The sequence below is a fragment of the Rhododendron vialii genome, chromosome 9a, assembly GCF_030253575.1.
Source record: "Rhododendron vialii isolate Sample 1 chromosome 9a, ASM3025357v1".
NCBI classification, from domain to species: Eukaryota; Viridiplantae; Streptophyta; class Magnoliopsida; order Ericales; family Ericaceae; genus Rhododendron; species Rhododendron vialii.
Window position 1 is genome coordinate 3,645,108 of NC_080565.1, and position 22,660 is coordinate 3,667,767.

Genomic DNA, 22,660 nt, shown 5'->3' on the forward strand with positions numbered 1-22,660 from the left:
AATTTCGGTTCGGTTCGGTTCGGGGTGAGTTCGGTTCGGTCGGGGATTTCGGGGCGTTTGGTCTGCCCGAAATGGGCCTTAGTTGGGCCATTTGGGCCGTTCTTAAAAATTAACAATAGACTACGGGCTATGTTTGGACCATTTTTTCACCCATATTTGGGCCATTTTCACATGTTTCTCTCACCCATATTTGGGCAATTTTCAACCTTAAGTCAATCACCCATGTTTGGGTCATTTTTTCACATTTGGGCCATCGTAATTTGTACCTTCTTTTTTTTTTTCAAACACCAATTGAAAAAAAAAAAAAACATACAACAAGTATGCTCAAACAATTACAACTTTTACAAGTACTCTTCCACCATCTTCTTCTTTTTTCAATCGAATGGAAATATTTTCTACACTAGTGTATATAACTTGGAGGAGTTAAAGTAATTTAGAACAGAGAGAGTAATCGATTGGAAAATTTTGCAAAAACGTAAATAAATCAAGCAATGAAATTCCAAAAAAAAAAAAGTAAGAGCCAAAAGTTAACCATTCAAAACAATAAGAGCCAGAAGATTAAAACAATTTATATAAATATATATAATATATTTATATATTATATAAATATATAATATTCGCGCTCGGTTCGGTCGGTATAGATTTCCAGAAAACCGAGACCGAACCGACCTAGGTTCGGTTCGGTTCGGTCCACCCCGAACCGAAAAAAAACTCCCTTGGACCGACCGAAGACCGAACCGATCGGTCGGTTTTTTCGGTCTTTTCGGTCCGGTCGGGTTCGTAACAGCCCTACATGACACAACTCTCGATTGACGATACTTGGGGTTTCCTTTGAGTCCTTCTAATAAATCAGTTCTTTCGGATATCGGTGACTTGATTGATTCGTTCAATTTTGTTCATGCACATTCAGGGATAAAAAATGATCAGGCTAGCCCTTCTCGATGTTAAAATGAGCTGCTTTTTCATAGGACCTTGAAACAATATTTTAAACAAATTAAACGGTTTCGATTATTAATGTGACACCCCAGAATGAATCCCACACAATCTGGTGTACATTTGGTGTACACCAAATGGCATACCCATTGTCTCTTCTTCGGACCTCGCATGTAAAGTAAAACGGTACATATATCATATATCGTTTATCGTTGATATGAAAATACACATGATCCAAATTCTTGCTAAACACAAATCATGTTGGAGTTTTTCAAAATAAAATTGAATTTTAGTTTGGAATTTTTGGAAAGATACTGAGTGGAATTTTTGTGAAAGATTGCTACACCTATTCACATGAGTTGTGGCTTTATGTAAATGGTTGTAATACCCATTAAATTGGGGTGTGTTTGTTTGGGAAAGATGTGATTGTTAGAAAGGGATGTGAATCATGGGGTACCTCCAAGAGGCATGACCCTTCCTAATTATTTGTTTAAAAGGTGCCTACTAATAGGCATGTTCTTTCCATTAATTGTCTTCAATAGACATGACCATTTCTTATGGTTGTTTACTAGAAACACAACCTTTCATACAAGGGTGCTTATAAGTCTATAAATAGGCTATTTGTGAAGTCATTCGATGGATCGAAAAAATTTCATGCTGAATTGTTCTCTTTCTCTCCATACATTCTCTTCCTAGAAATGGCAAATTGATATTCTGTTATATTTCAAAATAGAGTATCAGTTCTTGGTTCTTTTGAATTTGCTTAGCGGATATTCTGTCTGTCTTCGTTTGTGCAAACGCAAACAGAAAGAACCTAGAGTTCGGATTTGATTTATCTTGAAGGCGGATTTGCTGTAACCCGGTGCACATCTTTTGGTGGGGGCAAATACTGTCTTTAGGAGAGCGTCCTCCTAAAGTGACTCGAATGCTTCTACCGTTCCAAGTTTGAAGAGACGACGCCATCACTTTCATCATATTAAAGACCGATTTTCCAACAAATCATGCATCCGCTGTACGCCTGTACAGTGACATGACAAATTTGCCATGTGCAACGTATATATGCCTTCAATATATTATCTGGAAGGCGAGGAATGATTCAACAATTTGGTCATGACCTTGAAGCTGTTGACAAGATGATAAGTGGATGAAGTGAAATCATGTGGTGTTTTGTGGAGGAAGGTTCCCAATCCAAGACCCCTGCAAATTGTCGAAGGCATAAGTAATAAAGTTGCCTCTCTCTCTAACGGCTTAAGCTTTAAGATGAGTTGATGGTTAACAATCTAATACAGTATCAGAGCAGGCAATAGATCTTGTGTTCGAACCTTACCGCCTACTTAATATAAAATATTTACACGTAAAGGGACGTGGTTGGAGGTTAGAGACTCTGGCATCTATGGCGTCGAATTTCTCCTACAACCGTAAACAAAGCAAGAGGAGGCCGTATACGACAAAATCCTAAAAACACATAAATCCATATGTTTAATCTCTGATTATATCCTAAGATGAGAGAGTCCTTTTCCTAATGCGTTACTGTTTGAATAGAACATCAATTTCACATCCTTCGATCAATATCTTGACAAAAACTTCTGGAGCGCGGCAAGCCCCATAGATGTTGTTGATTCTGATATTAAGCTAATAAGATTTCACTATGATGTCCGAAATAATTTGTTTTTTTAGAATAAATTGATATAATAAATAAAATCGTGATCTTGACATTGTGATTTAATTGTACTTAACATGATTTTCTTCCATAGTTAATTAGTATGATTTCATTCTATAATTAGGCTCCCACTCCTATATAAATATAGGGCTCATTGTAAGGTTTCATATATCGAATTCAATAAAACATTTCTTCTCTTATATTTTACATGGTATCAGAGCTAGGTCTTGGGTGGCTTCACCTCTCGTGGAAAAGTCTCTGTCATCTCTGTCGCCCAAGTCAATCACTCAGCTCTTGGTCTATCACCTCCATGTGCATCCGGGCTGCACGTGAGGGAGAGTGTTAGATTTGTCCCACATCACTTATCGAAGCCACCCAAGCTTGGTTAATAAAATCTAGAGACTACTCCACTTATGGCCAATTGTTTTAGGTTGGAACCCTCCAAGAAATTTAACATGCATGGTATCAGAATTACGTCTTGGGGGGCCTTAACTCTCGTGGAAAAGTCTCTGTCATCTCTGTCGCCCGAGTCAATCGCTCAACTCCTGGTCTGTCACCTTCACGTGCATCTGGGCTGCACGTGAGGAGGAGTGTTAGACTTGTCTTACATTGCTCATCTAAGCCATCCAAGCTTGGTTAATAAAATCTAGAGGCTACTCCATCTCTTGCCAATTAGTTTTAGGTTGGAACTCACCAAAAAATCTAACATGATATCAGAGCTATAAGATTTAGGGGGCCCTGTGGAATTTTCGCTCCTGGCAGGCAGTCTAAGCCTTGTTGTTGTCTGCTGGGCACTCATAGTTTACGTCACCACAAGCGCACCTCTTCATCATGAGCGCGCGCTCGTGGCTTTCTGATTCATGGATTCTTCATTTCTTTTCTTTCAAACTCAAGTTGATAGACCTACTTGAGTTTGGCTTGGCTTGGTGTGGTTACTCCTAGTTCTCACTTATAGCTGTCCTTTTGGCTCTCCTGGTTCTCTTGGCTTGGCTTGCAGGATGTTCCTGGTTTCTTTTTGGCTTCTGTACTCTTAATTTCTACTTTTTCAAACTCAAGTTGGTAGATCTACTTGAATTTTAGGGGGGAATGTTAGATATAAATAGATATAATAAATAAAATCTTGATCTTGAAATTGTGATTTAATTGTAATTAGCATGATTTTCTTCCATAGTTAATTAGTATGATTTCATTCTATAATAAGGCTCCCTCTCCCATATAAATACAGGGCTCATTGTAAGGTTTCATATATCGAATTCAATGAAACATTTCTTCTCTCATATTTTACATGTTTGAAAACCATGCACTTTTAATTTTCATGTATTGCAGTTGTTGAAAAGAATAAATTCCACACGGAGGATCCGTGTTGAAGCAAGTTTCCCCCTACCCAAATTAAAACCTGTTTCTTCACGGACCCTCCGTGTAGAATTTATTCTCGTTGAAGAAACTTTCATGGCAATGCATCCGAATATCTCGAGTCCGGCTATGGTGCTCCCAAAAAAAACAGCTGGTTTTGGGAGCATGATACTCCCATGAAATCTGAACCGTAGGATGTGATTCTTTTAATCCTGGCCATTCATCAAATCTCCTGAATGCAATTCATCTCTCTCCTCTCTTTCTCTCACTACCTCCTGTTCCGGTTGCATCACATCCGTGTAAAAGAAAAAAAAAATTGCATCACAGGTAAAAATTTTGAGCCCTAAAATTTACTGTCGCTGCTCTCTCCTCTCGTCAATCATCGTCTACCTCTCCGACGCCTCCATAGCCGGACGCCTCTATCTCTCTCCCCTCTGCACAGTCAACGAAAACCCTCACCGCTCTTCCACCTCTATACCTCCATAGCCCCTGAACAAACAACGACGAACCCTCCCTCGTCCTCAACAGTCGGTCACATCGAAAAGCCTCTCCATTGTGCGAGGTATTTCTCTCTCTCACTCTCTTAAACACACAGCCACCACTACAATACACAAACACCCCTGCACATAGGGTTTTGTGGGTTCTCTGGAACAGAAAACCAAAAGACAGCTAAGAATTTGGGAGTATGGAACAGAAAACCACACCCCACACCTTTGCCTCCTCCTTCTTTTGACAAATTTTTTTTTTTTTGTTGCTAAGCTTTGACGTGGGTTTGTTGGCTTGTTTTGTTTTATCGTGGGTTTGTGGGTCTCCTATGAATTGATTTGTATTATTTTAGTTGAAAAACTAGATCTGTACATGATTGGCTCAAGTTTCGACACGTTTCATTATAATCTGTAATTGAAAATTCCAATTGTTTAGTTTGTTTGACCTGGGGTTGTGGATTTTGCTTTCTTTAATTATTGTACCTCAGGAGTGTTTTTTGGTTTGCTATGTAGATAGTGATTGGTTTGCTCTGTAGATAGTGATTGAATAATGTAAAGAGAACAATGTGGGGATAATGGCAGACATGCGGGTCCCCCAAGTTTGATCACATGTTTTGGTATTTTAATTTGGCCGACAGGAGTGTTTTTCTTTCTGCAATGTCCAAATTCTAATGTGCACCAATCACTATCATCATCATAAGAATATATGATTGTGGGTCATCTTGATTGTGCATCTTATCATAGTTAATTAGTCAATGCACAAGTTTGAGAATCGATGGCCCCATATGTTGGGTGTTGTGCAGAAGGTTCGGGATCTTGATAATGTAGATCAAAGTTAACCTGTAGCATGTCATTAAAATTTTGAAAATGTTCTGGAGGATTTTTGTTGGATTCCAGTTGATTGAGTGTTTGAGATTTGAAAAGCTACAAGGCTGCCAACAAACGGGGCTTAGATTTGCTGTTGCTCTATATAGTAAGTGGTAACCATTAATGACAACAGATGCCAAGCCTTCTGTTGGTTTAATAGTAATGTTCAAATGGTCTATCTCTTTGGCAAAGCCAACTGGTACCAGCTGAAAGTATTTAACTCCAAAAAGATTCTGCTTGTTTGAAAGTAAATTAATAGCAAAGGAGTGTTTTGATCATGCAAATATCGTTGGGTGACTGAAAAGATGATAGTGCCGAGCACATCCTTGTTAATGCAATATGATGTCTCAGGCACCAACTAAAAGTGAAATCTGAATGGTAGGGGGAAAACAGATGAGATGCTTATTATACTTCCCATCCAACTTGCATATATTTGTTCTGTTAATCAATAGATCATTTTTCTCGTTCGTCACTCATTTGTAAGTTACAAAATCTCTTGGCTTAGACGTTTTGAAGACCATTGGAAGTTCCCTTTTGGTTACCTTTATTGTTAATGGTCTAAACACATATATTGAAGAGAAGCTTCACATAGCCTGAGATTTGTCACATGCTTGCTTAGCTTAGGAGTTATTAGCACCTAGTAATTTCTGGATTTCCTTATTAGGAAAAAAAAAATATCCGGATTTCCTGTTGTAGGCCATCATATTTGTCTTTTGTTTTCAATTAGCTCTAAAATGTTCACAGTAATAAAAAAAAGTCCAAGTCTCCAATTTTGTAGTCTTAGCCCTAGTAGTAGAAATACCAAAAGCTAAAGACACATATATGAAGCTTTCACTACAATTCAACATGAGCACCAAGATGGACACGTGACATGACACCAACAATTCGATTCGTAAATTTCACGAAAAGTGAAGGACAAGACACGTTGGGCTAAACTTTTCATAAAAAGGTTTCATTATTCATGTGTCTATACACTAAATAAAACATCATCTATCATGCCAAAAAAAAATGCTTCCCTAAGTTAAAGAAGACTGTAAATTTGCCATTATAGTTTCGTTAATTGCCCCTCCACTGTGATGGGGACCATGGGGTAATATTGAAAGCATTGTACATATGTACTCAATCTTGTTTCTCACGAACTAACTATCAAATTTTTTTTTAACAGGTCCATTTGTTTTAAGAGTTGAAAATGGTTAAAGAAGGCCGTAATGCTGTTCCAAAGCATCCTTCTAATGGATGGATATATTTCTTGTATGTCTTTTTGATATTTTGAGTATCTTTTAATGGCCACAAGTTACGATATTCAATTGATGTACAATATTTTTTTTTGTAGCCAAGAACAGTCGAAGATGACTAAGAAGAGCTCATCAAAACGAATGGTAATTACAATTTTTTCTATAGTTGTGTTTACTCACATGTGGATTGTTAATGTATCTAATTAGGATTTGCACTCTTTCAATAATTTTAGTCAATGAGTGAAATTCGTGCAAAGTGGAAAGCTTTAGGAGACAAAGCTAAACAAAAGTACATTGAAAAGGCTAAGCTAAGTTCCGAAGTGTACAAAGAGCAAAAGGTTAAGGTTGATCCTCAAGAAGATTCAAAGGTGCAAATGTTCTGTTTTTTAGCACTTATGTTTATGCATATTCTTTCCAGTTTTACTTGACTGTGAATTTGATTAGAGTTGTTGATGTTGTGTTTAGGAAACCTTTACTACAAGAACTCAACTTAAGACGGCATGTGATATTATACGCAATCTTGAATCGCAACAAGTGGAGAGTGTAAAGGCAATGGGATTTGGAGGTCTTTTGCGTTTGAAATGTACTAGGCTGGATAGAAAACTTTGTGAGCAGTTGGTTAGTAAATTTGATCCCGTATCACTTTGTTTATATGTGCATGGTAAGAGTCCCATAATTACACCATTAGATGTGCACCACATACTGGGATTGCCATGTGAAGGTAAAAGGGTGATCCTTAAAGGAAACCTTTCTGAAATACTTCCCTTGTGTGAGACACATTGTGTGGGTGCTCAAAGTTCAATTTCGTTGCGTCATTTGGAAAACTATGTAAGGAACACGAAAGACAACGATGATAATTTCAAGGTTGCATTTGTATTGTTCATTATGGGGGCTGTTCTCTGTCCAACGTCGGAATTGGGAGTCAATCGACGTTTTCTACATGCAGTAAAGGACGTGTCTTCTATTAGTGAATTAAATTGGAGCCAATTTGTGCTTGACTTTTTAGCCAAAGGCATACAAAAATACCAGGATGGACGAAAAGTGATCCGTGGCTGTATACTATTTCTAATGGTACATCTCTTTAACTTTATTTTTTACATCAATGTAGTTGCTTCATTGTGGAATTGATTATGTATCGTTTTTTCCCTCTACAGTTGTTCTATTTTGAACATTGCACGCCGGCCATAGATTTCATTTCTCCTTGTGCATGTCGGCCTTCACCTCGTCTCGTACAATGGGGAGATAAAGAGATTAGGGACAGGATACGCTGGCTTGATCAAAGCAGTTCTGGAAAGGTAATCTTATTAATTTTTTGATCAATTAGTTTTGTTTCATATTTTGAAGCGTCTATTTACGTAGTAAATGCTAAACATATGTAATAGCTCAAAATCATAGCGTTTGTTTTTCCATAATAGCTCAAAATCATTGTCGAGGATGGAGTTGGCAAGAGAGGGAGTGCCGTAGATCAAGGAAAGGAGATTGGCCAAAATATACCGATGGAGAGATTTCAAGGGATAGAAGAACTAAACAGTATTTTAAAGAAACTGGCGAGTATAATGGAAACAATGGATGTAGGGGGGAAGAAAACTAATGAGAATTCATTGGCGGCTAAAGTAAGCATGGACATGAAAGGCACTCCTTCACCCGTTGTCAATGAGAAAAAAGGCAAGAAAGAGCTTTCATTTGATAGTTCGATATCTCCTTTGACAAATAAGGAAAAAGACAAGAAAGAACAATCTTCGGGTCATTTGACATCTCCTTTGAAGGCAAACCAAGAAGAAAATACTAAAAAGCCATCATTGAGTCATTTGACTTCTCCTTTGAAGACAAACAAGGAACAAGACATGAAGGAACCTAAAATTAAGCCTTCATCAAAGAGATTAAGAAAGATGGCCACTAATATTGGTGATATCATGTCTTCAACGGCTCCTCCAACTATTGGCATGAACAAGAGGCAAAAGAAATGCCAACAAGAAATACCTAGGACTACGTTGAAGGGATCTCAACCCGTGAAGAAAAATGCCAACAAGGTAACACAAAGTATTTAAGTACCATAAGCTTAATTCTTATAGAACTTTATAATTTATGTATCTTCATTAGCATACGTGTTTTTTTATTTGTAGAAGCCTGCTATGGAATGCCAACAAGAAATGGCAAGGACTGGGTTGAAGGAATCTCAACCCGAGAAGAAAAATGCCAATGAGGTAACACAAACTATTTAAGTATATAAGCTTAATTCTTATAGAACTTTCGAATTTATATGTGTCTTCATTAACATACGTGTTTGTTTATTTGTAGAAACCTCCTATAGGGATGGTACAAGAGTTGATCCTAAGATTTGTCTTTGACACAACGTTATCTGTAAGGTAAAAATTCATTACAAGCTATACATAAATTATGATGTTCTATTCGTAGATCGACTTAACTTTGCAACTTTGGCATAATGTAGAGACCAACTTTGTAACTTTGGAATAAGCTATGCAACTCGCTCAGATTTTATGTCATTACGGAAGAATGGATGGGTTGTGGGTGAGGTGAGTATTATAGTTTTTTGGGCCTATTATAATAGACTACATGAATGCGATAACTAACTAAGGGCTATATTTTTTAGATCATAAATGCAGTTGCTTTGCGGAAAACTTTAATACAAAGTAAGAGAGACCCGGATGCATTATGGCCATCATGGTACTTGCCCACTTATTTAGCGGTATGTATTCGTAATGCATTAGAAGTTTGAACGATAGTATGTGGCTATAGCAATGTGTAAGTGCTCCTTTATGTTTGTTTGTAGAGTTATGCTCTCAATGGTGGTATTAATTCCCGCACTTGGGTAAAGTATTATGGTGGATCTAGTCGATACACAGGAATACTCGAATCGATGGAACGGGTGTACATCCCAATCAATGAAAACAACATTCATTGGTTTATGTGTGTTGTAAACTTCAAACATGCAAATGTGTATGTACTTGATTCATTACCTTCTCTGAGCAAACCCAAAGTACAAAACGAGAAGGTCCTGCGTGTGCTTGAATATTTGGATGATGTAATTCAACACTTGGGGAATAACGGATGTGTCATGAAAGCCCATAAGCTACCAATTAAAAGACTGAAATGGCTTCCAGTTCAAGAACCAGGTAGCGATGATTGTGGTGTGCACACTGCCAAGTACTTTGATTTGGAGCAATTTAATGAGGAAGAAGCCGTTAAGGTATAAAATTAGTCTTTTTATTTATCATATAGTTACAATTCATTTGGATCACTCATTATTTCTAATCTTTGGTTATTTTGTTAAATGTAGTTGAGATTCAATTCTGAAGAGGGTAGGAACAACTTGATTTTGGACTTGATCCTTTGTGGCGAGAACGTAATCAGGAATGAAGTCATCCGAAAGGCTCAAGAAAAATACCGCAACACTAGAAGGATAATATGATACCAATTGTAGTTTTTTTACGATAATGTAGCTAAAATTCAGTTATGGAGACTAACAATGATATGGCAAATGCTGCCTTTTTGTGAACACGATGATATGGCAAAATTCAATCATGTTGTAAACTTGATGAATGTGATGCGCCTTTGTGGCTTTTGTTGTAAACTTGATATGGCAAGTACTGCCTTCTTTGGCTTCTTTTATTTTACTGCTGCTGTTGTCTGATCAAATGGCCAGCTGTAATGGTGATCTGTTCTGTTATGGGACTGTTCTGAACAGTTTTCTGTTTCTGCTGCTATTTCTTCTGCTGATACTTTGGGTAATATGTTGGATAACTATTTTGCTATTGAACTACTGCTGCTGTCCAGGTGTTGTGTTGTTGGCTGCTATGCTCCTAAGGCTGCCTTCTGTTCCGTTATGACTGCTGTTTGCTATTGAACTGCTGCTGGCTGCTTTGTATAAGCTTTGGTTTAAGCTATGTATTCGATTATGTCTGGTACCCATGTCACTTTTGTACCAGATTGTTTGGTGTGTCATGAACAGATTCTTATGTTCTCAAAAATCGTACTTAAAAAAGTCGGTGTAGTTCTCATTTTCAGTGCATTACTTACCATTTATACAGGGTGTGCTTACTAAAATCTGGAAAATCTTACCATTTCAATTTCAATAACCGTACTTACAAAAATCTGGGAGTGCTTCTCATTTTCACAGCATTACTTACCATTTATACAGGATGTGCTTACTAAAATCTGGAAAATCTTACCATTTCAATTTCAATAACCGTACTTACAAAAATCTGGGAGTGCTTCTCATTTTTACAGCATTACTTACCATTTATACAGGGTGTGCTTACTAAAATCTGAAAATTCTTACCATTTCAATTTCAAAAACCCAACTTACAAAAATCTGGACATGTTTCTTATTTTCATAGCATTACTTACATTATAAATAGGGTGTGCTTTCTAAAATCTGAAAATTCTTAACATTTCAATTTCAATAACCGTGTACTTACAAAAATCTTGGCGTGCTTCTCATTTTCACAGCATTACTTACCATTTATATAGGGTGTGCTTACTAAAATTTAGAAATTTTTACCATTTCAATTTCAATAACCGTACTTACAAAAATCTTGGCGTGCTTCTCATTTTCACAGCATTACTTATCATTTATACAGGGTGTGCTTACTAAAACCTGAAAATTCTTACCATTTCAATTTCAATAACCCTACTTACAAAAATCTGGACGTGCTTCTTATTTTCATAGCATTACTTACATTTTAAATAGGGTTTGCTTACTAAAATCTGGAGATTCTTACCAACTCAATAACTTACAGAAATCTGGCCATTTTACTCATTGTCAAAGCAATACTTACCATATAGGCAAGGTATGCTTGCTAAAATCTGGGCATTGTAACTATTTAAATAATTATACTCACTGCCTTACATAACTACAGATAAGTTCTTGTCCAGATCATTGCCTTAATTTTACTAAATTAAAATATTACAATAAACTTCTTGTCCCTACTCAATGCCTTACTACAAATAAAGGTTACATTTATCCTTCACAAATCTTGTCCGAAATCATCTTCCCATCCTCCAACGTTGCTGCCATAGAACTGAGCTTGAACACTCTCGGAATTTCTTGACCAGTTAGCAGTCTACAAAATTCAAGTTTGAAAATTAGTAAATGGACAAATAAATAATAGTCTATCAACTAACTAGATAATAAGAGGCTTACCAAATTAGGGTTGACACTGGATTCACAACCATTGGTTGTGTAATCAGTGTGAATAAACGATGGGTGATATATCGATGAGTCTCGCCCGGTAAATGATTGTTGGTGAATAACGCTCACATCTGATTCATATGTGTCTTCATCCTCATTCATGTTTCCCACATTATCTCCATGCACTAATTTGGGGCATTTGGTTCTTATGTGACCAGGTTCTCTACAATTGCCACATTTTCTTATTTTCGGGATGAAGTCCTTGGCCAAATTATGGGTCCCTTTACCTTTGATAATGACTGGGTCGCCAACACCAAAATGCATAGATGTCCCCTCAACATTGTCGTTTTGTCTCATATTTCTTTTCTCCTCCTCAACATGTAACACATAGAGCTCCCTCATTCTGGATGTTAACTTGGTGATTTCTTCTTTGATCTCATTATATCCCTTCGTTATGTGAGAAGCATAATAACACATTTCGACACATGCGCTTGACAATGCCCCAAACCTTGTCGTTTGCGTGACCCATTCTGGCATTGGTGTGCTGCCATGTAGAGGGAAGGATTTCGCCGTTTTTGTCCACCTTTGTAAGATCAAACAAGAGGGAATTTCTCTCATATGCTCCATTTTCATTACTGAGATCATATGCTGACATGGAAACCCAATTGACTCAAATTTCAAGCAAGAGCATTTCATGATGCCATCATTCGGCTGATAGTTGACACTCCACGTGGCGTCCGGCTGTTGGTATCGAGATAAGTAGTAAATCCGAAAATCTTCAAACTCAACTTTATCCACCTTAAACAATGATTGCTCTTTCTTAATTTCTTTGAGAAACTTGTTAAATATGCCCCGAGTATATGTATCAGCCGCATGTTTTTCAATTCGTTTCATGCATGTAGAAAGAACCGGAGTACTATTCACACTTTCAACTTGTCCCTTAGCCTCGTTATGACGAAGTTTTGCAAGAGCCCTATCAAACGCTTGTACGAATTCAAAAAGCTTGAGACGTAGTTTTAAGAATCGATTCATGTATGCATTCATTCCCTCAACACGTTGTGTGCTTTTTGCACCCGCAAAAAAAATACCTCGCAGGTATGCCTCTGCCCATAAGGTCTTCTTTTTATAAACATCTACCGCCCACTGGCTTTGGTGAAGGCTATAGTCATCCAAAAGATTCTTCCATGCAACTTCAAACTCTTCTTCAGTTGACAATGACATGCATTTCTCAAAGTCAGCTAAGAATCCGGGAACATGGACATTACTGACAGCATTTTTTTTAAGATGCCATTTGCATAAACGATGATTAACATTAGGTAACACAGTTTTTATTGCTCTCCGCATAGCCTTATCCCCATCGGTCATCACGGACACAGGCTTCTTGTGGTCCATGGAATCAAGAAATCTTTCCAACACCCATGTATAAGCCTCAACAGTCTCAGTAGTCAACAATGCACAACCAAAAATTGTTGTTTGAAAGTGACTATTAACTCCAGCTAGTATCACCAATGGCTTCCGATACGCATTCGACCGATAAGTCGCATCAAATATTAGCACATCTCCAAAACACATATAATCTATCCTACATGTTACATCTCTCCAAAACAGATTATTTAGCCGATTTTGCTCATCCACGTCATATTTATAATAGAATAAGGGGTCATTTTCGGCTTTCGCACACAAGTAGGCTAAGGCACCTTCTGCATCACCATCTGCAACCTCTATATTGCGCTGAGCTGTAAAATGATTGTAAAGATCTTTTTGCGTGTATCCGACAGACTCATATCCACCGGATTGTTGTGCCGCAAAATCCATTATGTGACTTGTTTTAATACCAACTTTATGCATAGTATTGGCCGAGGCTTTATCAGAACTACTAACCTTCCGGTGAGAGCGAAGAAAAGGGATACCACGAGGCCCTATCAAGGGATGGTTGTGGAAGCTCACAAAGTTATTAACCAAGTACTTGCCAGAACTTCTCTCCAATGTGACACTAAATACAGCAGGACATCCAACTCTAGTAAGTGCCTGCGGCCCTCTTATTCGATCTTCTCTCTCCAAGTGTTTAGTGTCTCTATATCCTTCTTTCGAGCATACCCACTTTCTTGACTTCACGATACCAACATTGTCCTTATGCATATTATAGTTCCGAATACTAAAGCCGTTCACTTTGGCATATGCATTATAGAATGTTTCTCCATCCTCATGCATGTCAAATGTCATTTGATAAACTTCTTCTTCCGTTAATTCATCCAACCGTTTTTCGTCATTTTCGCCATCATTGCTAGAGTCGTCACAAATGTCAATCACTACATTCTTTCCAGTCCCCTGAACATTGTCATCCATCTCTTAGAATCTGATTCAGAAAAATAGGTCCACAATTAATGGTAAAAACTAACACAGATATGTTAACCATAAATACTTTTTAACTTATGAAGATTACCTACCATTTCCATAATCATACTTACCACAAAAAAGGAATTTTTTACTAAATTTTGGACATGCTTACCACGAATACAGAGAACTTATTTTCCTAATACTTCTTAAATATTGTTTCATCCGTAATAAAAATACCATAAAAAGAGGTATAAAAGGCATAGGCGATGGTAAGTATAACCATAAAAAACGTAAAAACCTGGGAAGTTTTAGATTATTGTGAAACACTTATTCGAGATTCTTCAACTTATGATCTTTTGGTAAGTTGGTATGAGATAATCATCACAACTACATTCAGTTTGTTCTTCAAAAAAACTTACTTGGTGAGCTTCAAAACTTCTTATGGAGGTTCTTCTTAAATCTTCATTTTTTTTGGACAAGAAGAGAGATGAATGGGAGCTAGGTGAGTTAAAGTGGATAAGTTTGCAGGGAGATAGAGGAGTTAGAGTGAATAAGTTTACAGGGTTTAAGGTAGGTATGGAGAAACCTAGTACCATTAATGTCATAATTGGTGGTAGGTAAACACGGCAATTGGTAAAACGTGATCAGTTTGTGTGGTAAAAATGGTTTAAGCATATAGTCATTTTGCCCTTATTTCATGGTAAGTATTGTCAACCATGTAGTAAGTATTATCAATGAATATTAGTTCACGTAAAAATCCAGTTTTTGTGGTATCTTTAGCCTTTTACTTTGGTAAGTAAGTTTTTATTCTATAGTAAGCGTGGCATTAATGACGTGTAGGTATACATTTATGTACATCATCATTAATGTCATATTACCTACCACATTAAATTTTATTTGGATCTATTTTATTACTTTTATGATAAATTAAATAAAAGCATTTATATTAATAACATTACTTTTAAAAAAATATCAATTAAATGAGATATTTCAATTTACTGGTTCACTAGTGGTTACTCCTACATTAGTTAAGTGATCAATGTTAACCTCAAAGACTGTTACTCATTCATTTACTAAGTGGTCAATGTTAACTATCAAATAACCATTTTTGAAATTTGCTAATAGTGTAACTTGAAGGATTGAAATAGATAAGTCTGTCGTTGAGTAATTAAACAAATTAGTCAGCTTACTTTAGCCAATTATATTAATTTTCACTAATCACTATCAATCAACATCATTGTTAACTACCATATCTGCCAATTATAATCTTAATCGATTCAAATCGTTTGATCAATTGGCTGGACATATAACTAGATCAATCAATTACAAATGAATCAATATTCGTTGATTGATTGTTGCCAAGTATATTAGTATCAACATTATTAGTTGTTAGATTTGCAAAATATATCATATTGATCACTATAAACTATATTAATGAAATTGAATAGCCTAATTTCATTAAATACTACCATAAATTTAATTAAGAATCCTACAAAATTATTCCATAGCTATTAAACAAAATATATTTATTGTTCAATTTCGTTGTAACAATCAACTTGTAGCATTATTTTATAATATATATTCATTAAATTTGTAAGCTATCAAATTATTAAATAAATATATTATTTTTTTCATAATATTTAAAACTAAGTTACTTAAATATATCTACAATAAATGACTATTTGAAAATTAATTAATTAAATACATTTATAATGTCCTTCGGAAATTATGAAAAATATTTTTCAAATTTTTTTTATATAATTCTTCTAATTGTATTTTTTTAATTGATATAATGTCCTTCGGAAATTATGAAAAATATTTTTCAAATTTTTTTTATATAATTCTTCTAATTGTATTTTTATAACCAATTAAAATTTTAAACTAGATTTATAAATGAACACCTGTGTTTAGATAATTCTTCTAATATATAAATCTCTAAAATCTCCAAATTTTCCCGCCAAAAAAAAAGTTACTCACTAGATTTATAAATGAACACCTGTGTTTAGATAATTCTTCTAATATATAAATCTCTAAAATCTCCAAATTTTCCCGCCAAAAAAAAAAAGTTACTCCTTTTTTTTTTTTTAACTTCGTTGGTTACTTGTTACCTGACCAACAGGTTGTAGTAAGTATGCCTGTTTATATGGTAAGTTTTGCCTTACACAATGGTAAGTGTTCTCTTATCAATAGTAAGTATTTCCTGTTTTTGTGGTAAGTAATCTTCCGTTTTTTTGGTCAAAACCACCTCGTTTTTACCAAAACCACTCAACTTTTAGTTTTTGATTTTCATCCAACGGCTGTGATTTATCTATTTTCAATCCAAAGGCTATAATTCATTGGGAGTATGGTGCTCCCAAACCACTTGGGAGCACCACAGAAGTTTTGGAATATCTCATGGCTGAGTTTCGTACACGCAGAGTTTGTCTTGCACTTATACATAGGATTTCGGTCTGCGCATACTTAAGCCCGCAAACGTTGAACAATTGAACTCAACTGTTAAGCGAGAAACTCCAAACAATTCTCTATTGAACCAATTAACCAGTTGGTGGTATGGAAATTGGATTATTTTAACCTCCACCCAAAGGATATAGAATAATAGGTAAAATGTAAATTGATATCTGAGAAATGTGTATTGATATTTGTGAAAGTATTTTAATATACGTAAGATATGCATTGATATCCGAACTTATTTGAAATTATTGATACATTATCCTCTGCCTAGCTGGCGAAAGTTAGCAAGACCAATGGAAATTTGATTAACCGGTTAGAGTTGAAACCAACGGAAAGAGTACCGCATTGAGGATTCCAGCATTGTAAACCTTAGTACGTACCCTTTAAGGTGTATCTCATCTTTTCTATGGTAAGGACTCGTTGATATCGACACCATGATATTTGTAATCAACACCAGAAAAATGTGATATTTCTGTGCCCTAGTGTACCATGCTGTCTGCCATTTTCTCATATCTCTAAATATTTTCAAACCCCTTATTCTTTTAGTAGTTTTTAAGGTTCAAAATTCACTTTTATGAGTTTGGTTAGCCTACTACAATTTATAAAACCAAATTACAATTCGATATAGTTGTCCACAAAACTACTAATCATGGCTAGAATCTGGATGAGAAACATCGACTGATTTTGGCCTAATTTTCCTTTTTTTCCCCTCTCGTATTTGTTTTCTCAATAGGTCACAATTTCGTCAAAATCCGATGGAACTAACTGCCAATATTCAAAACTAAGGGAATTGATCCATACATGGCCAAACCGCAAGAAGTTTTAGTCAAAATTGGTCAACAAATTTTTTTTTTTTGCAACAACCCAATGCCCAAATGAAACCTAGTTTTGCATCAGAGAGAATATACAAATGAAAAGCGGAATCAGGATATGATTTACCTAGTTTTGCATCAGAGGATTCCAGCATTCAACTCTGGTGAATAAACAAATGAAACCTTTTGTACAATTTTGTGATGAAATCCCAGGAAGATTTCAAGAAACTGAAAGAGAGAGCGTATGGTCATGTGGGCATTTGTTCGCCTATCGAAGGAGATCAAGTTATGGAGTCCAATCAGACAACAAAGAGGTTAAGACGACAATGTTATCGACAATAATAACAACAACAAAAAACACGACAGTCAATCAGACAACAAAGAGGTTAAGACGACAATGTTATCGACAATAATAACAACAACAAAAAACACGACAGTCAATAACCGAGAAGACAATAGAAGCCCTGCTTTAGTTACTTTCGCGAGTGCATCAGAAAGAAACTGCTACATTATCCCATTCCTAGTTACTGAAACACTCCACCATCCTACGGGGACAAAAATAAAAGAAAAGGTCTAAATTGTCAGCCAGGCTGTGATTCTCCGAATAATAGATTGCAGAAATCCAGGATAGAAGCAAAAGAACGGCTAGACCCTCAAGGCAAAGCAAAAAACTACGTCTTCAATTCAAATTTTCTTCATCCTGGAAAAAAAAAAATTTGAAGTACAATGCCAGCATAAGAACAAGATCATCAGGTATCAAATAGTAAAACATAATGGGAAAAGGCAAGTGTGGAACTCCGTGGAAGCTATCATAAATATGATCTGAGAGCCGGAATACATATGAAAACTCAGTTGTGATGTTAAAGACTTGTGTCATCAAAATATCAGACACAAGTACACAACTCAATCCACTCATAGCTGAACCTTTAACTATCTTAAAAGCACATGCATCGTGGAAATAGGAATTTTCCGGTTATCCGTAAATCTGCTCCTAAACATGCACCCTAAAAGGGCAGGCAGCTGAACAAAGCAAGCGTTGGCACCCTTTTGTACTAAAATTTTGCCATCACTGAGACAACTAGACCATGTAAGAAATCAAATTCTAACTGGTACATATATTATGATACTGTTTTAAGGTCGTTGATAAAATCAATTGTACAATCTACAACATGGGGCATGGGAGGGACTGATATCTAACAAGAAAATAAAAGGGTAAGAGGTTTTACCAAAAGGAATCACCGAGGAGATAGGTACTTAGGTAGTGGAAGAGCATCTAACATAAACATAAACGGTGGAGTTTACTCTACTGAAACATGCATAAATGTACAATCAAAACTACAGCTCCTACATCTGAGAAAAACATTTGAAAGATGCATCAAGATTGCAGCCCTCGAAATTCATTGGACCTCACTTTGCATTACCATTATAGTACGATGAGCCCACAATACATGGAAATACATTTACGGTTTACCTATAAGCAGTGGTTGCTGGGGTTTTCTTATTGGCCGCAAGAAGTGAGCACCCGTCTTCCCAACCAAGTCAAATATGGCTCTTCACTTATGATGAGACGATCAGAGTAGACAATTGGGCTAAGATCGCGGGCAATAGAATGGCCCGAGACCAGCAAAGGTGGGGCCTGGGGGAGTTGAGACTTGACAGTTGTCCACTCATAGAGAGAGAGAGAGAGAGAGAGAGAGAGAGAGAGAGAGAGAGAGAGAGAGAGAGAGAGTGTATGGAGAGACAGAGAAGACTATAGAGGACAGATACTGGGTCTGCAAGTTCGTGAGTACAAGGTTGAACCTGGAGGGAGAACAAGTTTCATTGGAGAGTGCAGTTCCCTCCTTCGTTCAACTTTCCCAAGGTAGCTCTACTACCCCAGGTTTCAGAACTCGGCGTAATACGAGCTCCAAGAGATGTCAGGGGCTCTGGTCAAGGTCATTTGTGTCCTCAGGCTGTTCAAGGTGGAGCCAACCTCTAAGTGGGATTGCCCAAGCAACCTTGGCGAACTTCCAAACCACTTGTCCTCCTTATTGTCCTGACTCCCGAGTGGAGGCTCGAAGTTCTGCTCCCAACTAAGGCCTGTCATACTAGATAGTGGCACGCCTGGGCACCCACAGTTATCCATGAACTGAGAGGGGTGAGTGGTCCATCCTAGGAATGGTGATTGCAATGCCCCAATAATGGAGATGACTTGTGCGGAGTGGTAAGCCATGTGGCAACAAAAGGGTTGTACTGGCACTTGGCACTTTGCAAAAGGAACTTGAATTGACGAAGCCATTTCCAGGGTAATTACCAAATAAAATGCGATCTATGGTTTAGAGAGGCTTTGATTCCCTTCAATCCCACTAGTTTGCTTATTTGCATTAAATGCAAGGAATATAGTGAGAGTATGTCAGATTCACCAACAATAACTTAATTTCCTAACCTATCCAATAATTGAAACTCGGGACAACTAATTGCATCATATTGCAGGTTCTTAAATGGTAAGCAAATACACAGGTAGGTGCCTCAATCAGAACAATCTGCACGGAACACGTCGAATAAACGAATGACTCCTCAAATCAAGAGGAGACCAAGCCTACCTATTGGGTTTAAAGACAAGCCAATCTTGCTTTGTTGCTTTAGTTAGTTATCTAGGAAATAAATAATAATAATGCTCCGCCCCCAACCCCCACCCCACAACGCAAAAAAGAAATAAAAGAAACAAAAGGGATAGAGAACAAGTATGTCCCATAGTCTGCCAAAATATCAACAGTACGCAAACACATTACAGGAGACAAAGATGAGTCATTGTACAATCACTTCTAGCTACAACATTTCTTTCATGAAACTTTTACAATTGTTCTACTTTTCCAAGCTTATGCTATTGCATATACAACAAAGTAACAACTTAATCATGTGCAACAAGTTGTTCCACTCCAGTCGTATACTTCATCATAAATGCAACAAAACTACTTTAGAAGTCAGTTTAGGAAGGATATCAGTCAAGCAGAAATGTTAACTCCATTTCAGCTTTACGAAAGTATCATATGCATTTGGTCAATATATAATCTATTTGGTGAACTTGGTAACTTCCTGGGTAGTCCCTATTTAGGATTTGCCACTTGTATCGAAGGGAAGTTGAATATGCACATGCAAAATTCAAGCACGAACAAGGACTTTCCCGTAGGAAAACATTGACAAAAGAGTGATAGAGTGCATAACTGAATTGCGTGTAAGATATTTTTATAGTTTCATCAGCTGCATGATGCACTAGTTAGCACAAAACGACATTGTCACCTAACTTATATCCGAGTCTTTCAGAATTTCACGTGTACTTGTCTCTTCCCAACTCTCTTTGAGATTTCAAGCAATCTATTAAGGAGTTATGGAGCTTGGCTTGCTAAAAGGCGGCAAAGGCTTGTGTCTAAAGGATATGGTAAAAGTTCTAAGGAAACTTGGATCACCATTGATCAAAATGGTGAATAATTAATCATGAACACCACATGGAGAGCTGTAGAATTCGGACATGAACACCACATGGAGAGCTGTAGAATTTGGCTCAACGAAATTCATCTAATGTAGCTTTGATTAATGAAACTGTCAACATCATCTTTTATATAGCTGCTAAGGGGATTTTCTTTAGACTAAATGGTGGAAGTCTTTTTCTTCTTGATGAGAGAAATCATTATGTCGAGACCAACCTTAAACTGTGTTGTACTTTCCCTTACAGTGCTTTCTTAAATAATCCCATATACTATAATTTACATTTAGGTTCAATGGTGGAAGTCTTTTTCTTCTTGATGAGAGAAATCATTATGTCGAGACCAACCTCAAACTGTGTTGTACTTTCCCTTACAGTGCTTTCTTAAATAATCCCATATACTATAATTTACATTTAGGTTCAATGTTTGTTTAATTTACTCCGTAAAGAATTCAATAGCAAGCTTTCTTAGTTTCAGATACCTTCCTTTATTATCAGTGCATGACTGCATATGTTCCCTTTCAGTTTTACCGTTTACTTATCTCCTAGTTCTTATGACCGTCATCCATTTACGATACGGGGATATAGGAATTACCGAATTAGTTTTCTGCGGTTCAAAATAAAAAAATAAAAAAAAGATCTCTGTCCTTAAGTAACCAAGTGCGAAAAAAATTTCTCATTTAGAAATTGGGCAATGATGGGATATTAGGAATCAGCTCCTCTAATCATCAAGCATATTCCCAAACTCTCCATTTCGGGTACCATATAGCATATCGATAGGCAAAAACACTGCAAGTACACAAACCCACATCCAATACTCAGTTCCTTCTACAATTTATTGAATTGTAAACTACTACTTCACAAAAACTGGTGGATTAATAAGTGCTTGCAAAATTGAAATCGACAATTCCACTGGCAAGCCCAGCCTGAATTCACTCAAAAGGGCCAAAACAAAACAAAACATGAAGGGGTGGAATTGAATACTGGGAAAAAATTTTGAACAAACCCTAGAAAAAATGCAATGCAACCACACCAATGTAAAATTGAATACTGGAAAATTACGACCCAGGTCATAACATTGCAGAAAAATCACCTGAGGTGGGGTGGAATTGGAGGGCATGACCTGTTCGAGGTTGGACACTCTCGCGTCTACAGCGTCGAAGTTTTCCTGCAACTGTAAACAAAGCAAGAAGATATCATCCACAAAATCCTTACAAAAAACACATAATATCCAATCTCTGACTATATCTGTACATATACTAAGGTATATACATTTATATAAGCGTTGAAGATGAGAGAGAGGGAGAGATGGGAATTGGGAATTGAGGGAAAGTATACTTGGGAAGAGAGAGATTGGCGATCGGCCCAGAGATCTTGGAAGACGAAGTGAGTCATCGCCGCGGCGGCTGACGTGAATCCGATTGTGAACCACAGGAATCTTGCTCTCATCATTTTTGCTCTTGTTTTGCTCTAAAGTTTGAGATTGAATCCGAAAGAAAAACTCTTGTCCTGTGGGACTTGTATTGGAAGCTGAGAAAAACTTTCTTTCAGAGCAGTGTATGTACTTTACGGCGTCGAATCGCGCCGTTCGAATTTAAAAAAAATTATTTCTTGTAAGAGCGTTTTTAAATCTGTATTACTAATTGTTGAAACCAACAATTAAGATTACGTGGAACCGTGAATCATAAATACGTTTCTCTCCTAAAAGTTTGGACTTGGAAGAGGGTGAGGTGCAGAAAAGGACATCATTGAAAAAAAAAACTATTGATACGATGGTTATTCGTAATAAATTCGCATCTAGGATATTATCGTTATCGATGTGTATAAATTTTATTATTTAGGTGAGAAAAACACGATACATATGAGTATTAGATTCAAACTCATCTACTTGGTTTAAGGATCGAAAATGTTT

At 36.7% G+C, this 22,660-nt stretch overlaps 3 protein-coding genes and 1 long non-coding RNA gene across 8 annotated transcripts; 1 reads left to right on the forward strand and 3 right to left on the reverse strand.

Annotated features, from left to right (window-relative positions):
• Nucleotides 1-6,444: 6,444 nt before the first annotated feature.
• Nucleotides 6,445-10,047, forward strand: LOC131301994 (uncharacterized). Of its 5 annotated transcripts, none has more exons than XM_058328541.1 (12): nt 6,446-6,549; nt 6,632-6,677; nt 6,767-6,877; nt 6,999-7,604; nt 7,688-7,828; nt 7,949-8,563; nt 8,657-8,737; nt 8,832-8,899; nt 8,983-9,067; nt 9,145-9,240; nt 9,325-9,741; nt 9,832-10,042. In XM_058328541.1, exons 1-12 carry the CDS (start codon nt 6,488-6,490, stop codon nt 9,961-9,963), a joined length of 2,460 nt encoding a protein of 819 aa, XP_058184524.1. In that variant the 5' UTR covers nt 6,446-6,487; the 3' UTR covers nt 9,964-10,042. The 5 variants fall into 5 exon arrangements, with proteins under 5 accessions (XP_058184526.1, XP_058184524.1, XP_058184522.1 ...); XM_058328539.1 differs by having other exon boundaries at nt 6,767-6,901; nt 9,832-10,039; XM_058328543.1 differs by lacking the exon at nt 9,325-9,741 and having other exon boundaries at nt 6,445-6,549; nt 6,767-6,901; nt 9,832-10,047.
• Nucleotides 10,048-11,480: 1,433 nt separating this feature from the next.
• On the reverse strand, nt 11,481-14,039 carry LOC131301995 (protein FAR1-RELATED SEQUENCE 5-like). Its single transcript, XM_058328545.1, has 2 exons — nt 11,698-14,039; nt 11,481-11,617 (listed from the first exon to the last, which is right to left on the reverse strand). The coding sequence occupies exons 1-2, from the start codon at nt 14,029-14,031 to the stop codon at nt 11,522-11,524; spliced, it is 2,430 nt and encodes an 809-aa protein (XP_058184528.1). The 5' UTR covers nt 14,032-14,039; the 3' UTR covers nt 11,481-11,521.
• A 3,632-nt stretch (nt 14,040-17,671) lies between these two features.
• LOC131301999 (uncharacterized) lies at nt 17,672-22,494 on the reverse strand. Its single transcript, XM_058328551.1, has 3 exons — nt 22,087-22,494; nt 21,842-21,922; nt 17,672-17,985 (listed from the first exon to the last, which is right to left on the reverse strand). Exons 1-3 carry the CDS (start codon nt 22,198-22,200, stop codon nt 17,965-17,967), a joined length of 216 nt encoding a protein of 71 aa, XP_058184534.1. The 5' UTR covers nt 22,201-22,494; the 3' UTR covers nt 17,672-17,964.
• LOC131302004 (uncharacterized) lies at nt 18,001-21,835 on the reverse strand. Its single transcript, XR_009191511.1, has 2 exons — nt 21,097-21,835; nt 18,001-20,968 (listed from the first exon to the last, which is right to left on the reverse strand). It is a non-coding gene; the product is annotated as an uncharacterized LOC131302004 (long non-coding RNA).
• Nucleotides 22,495-22,660: the final 166 nt, after the last annotated feature.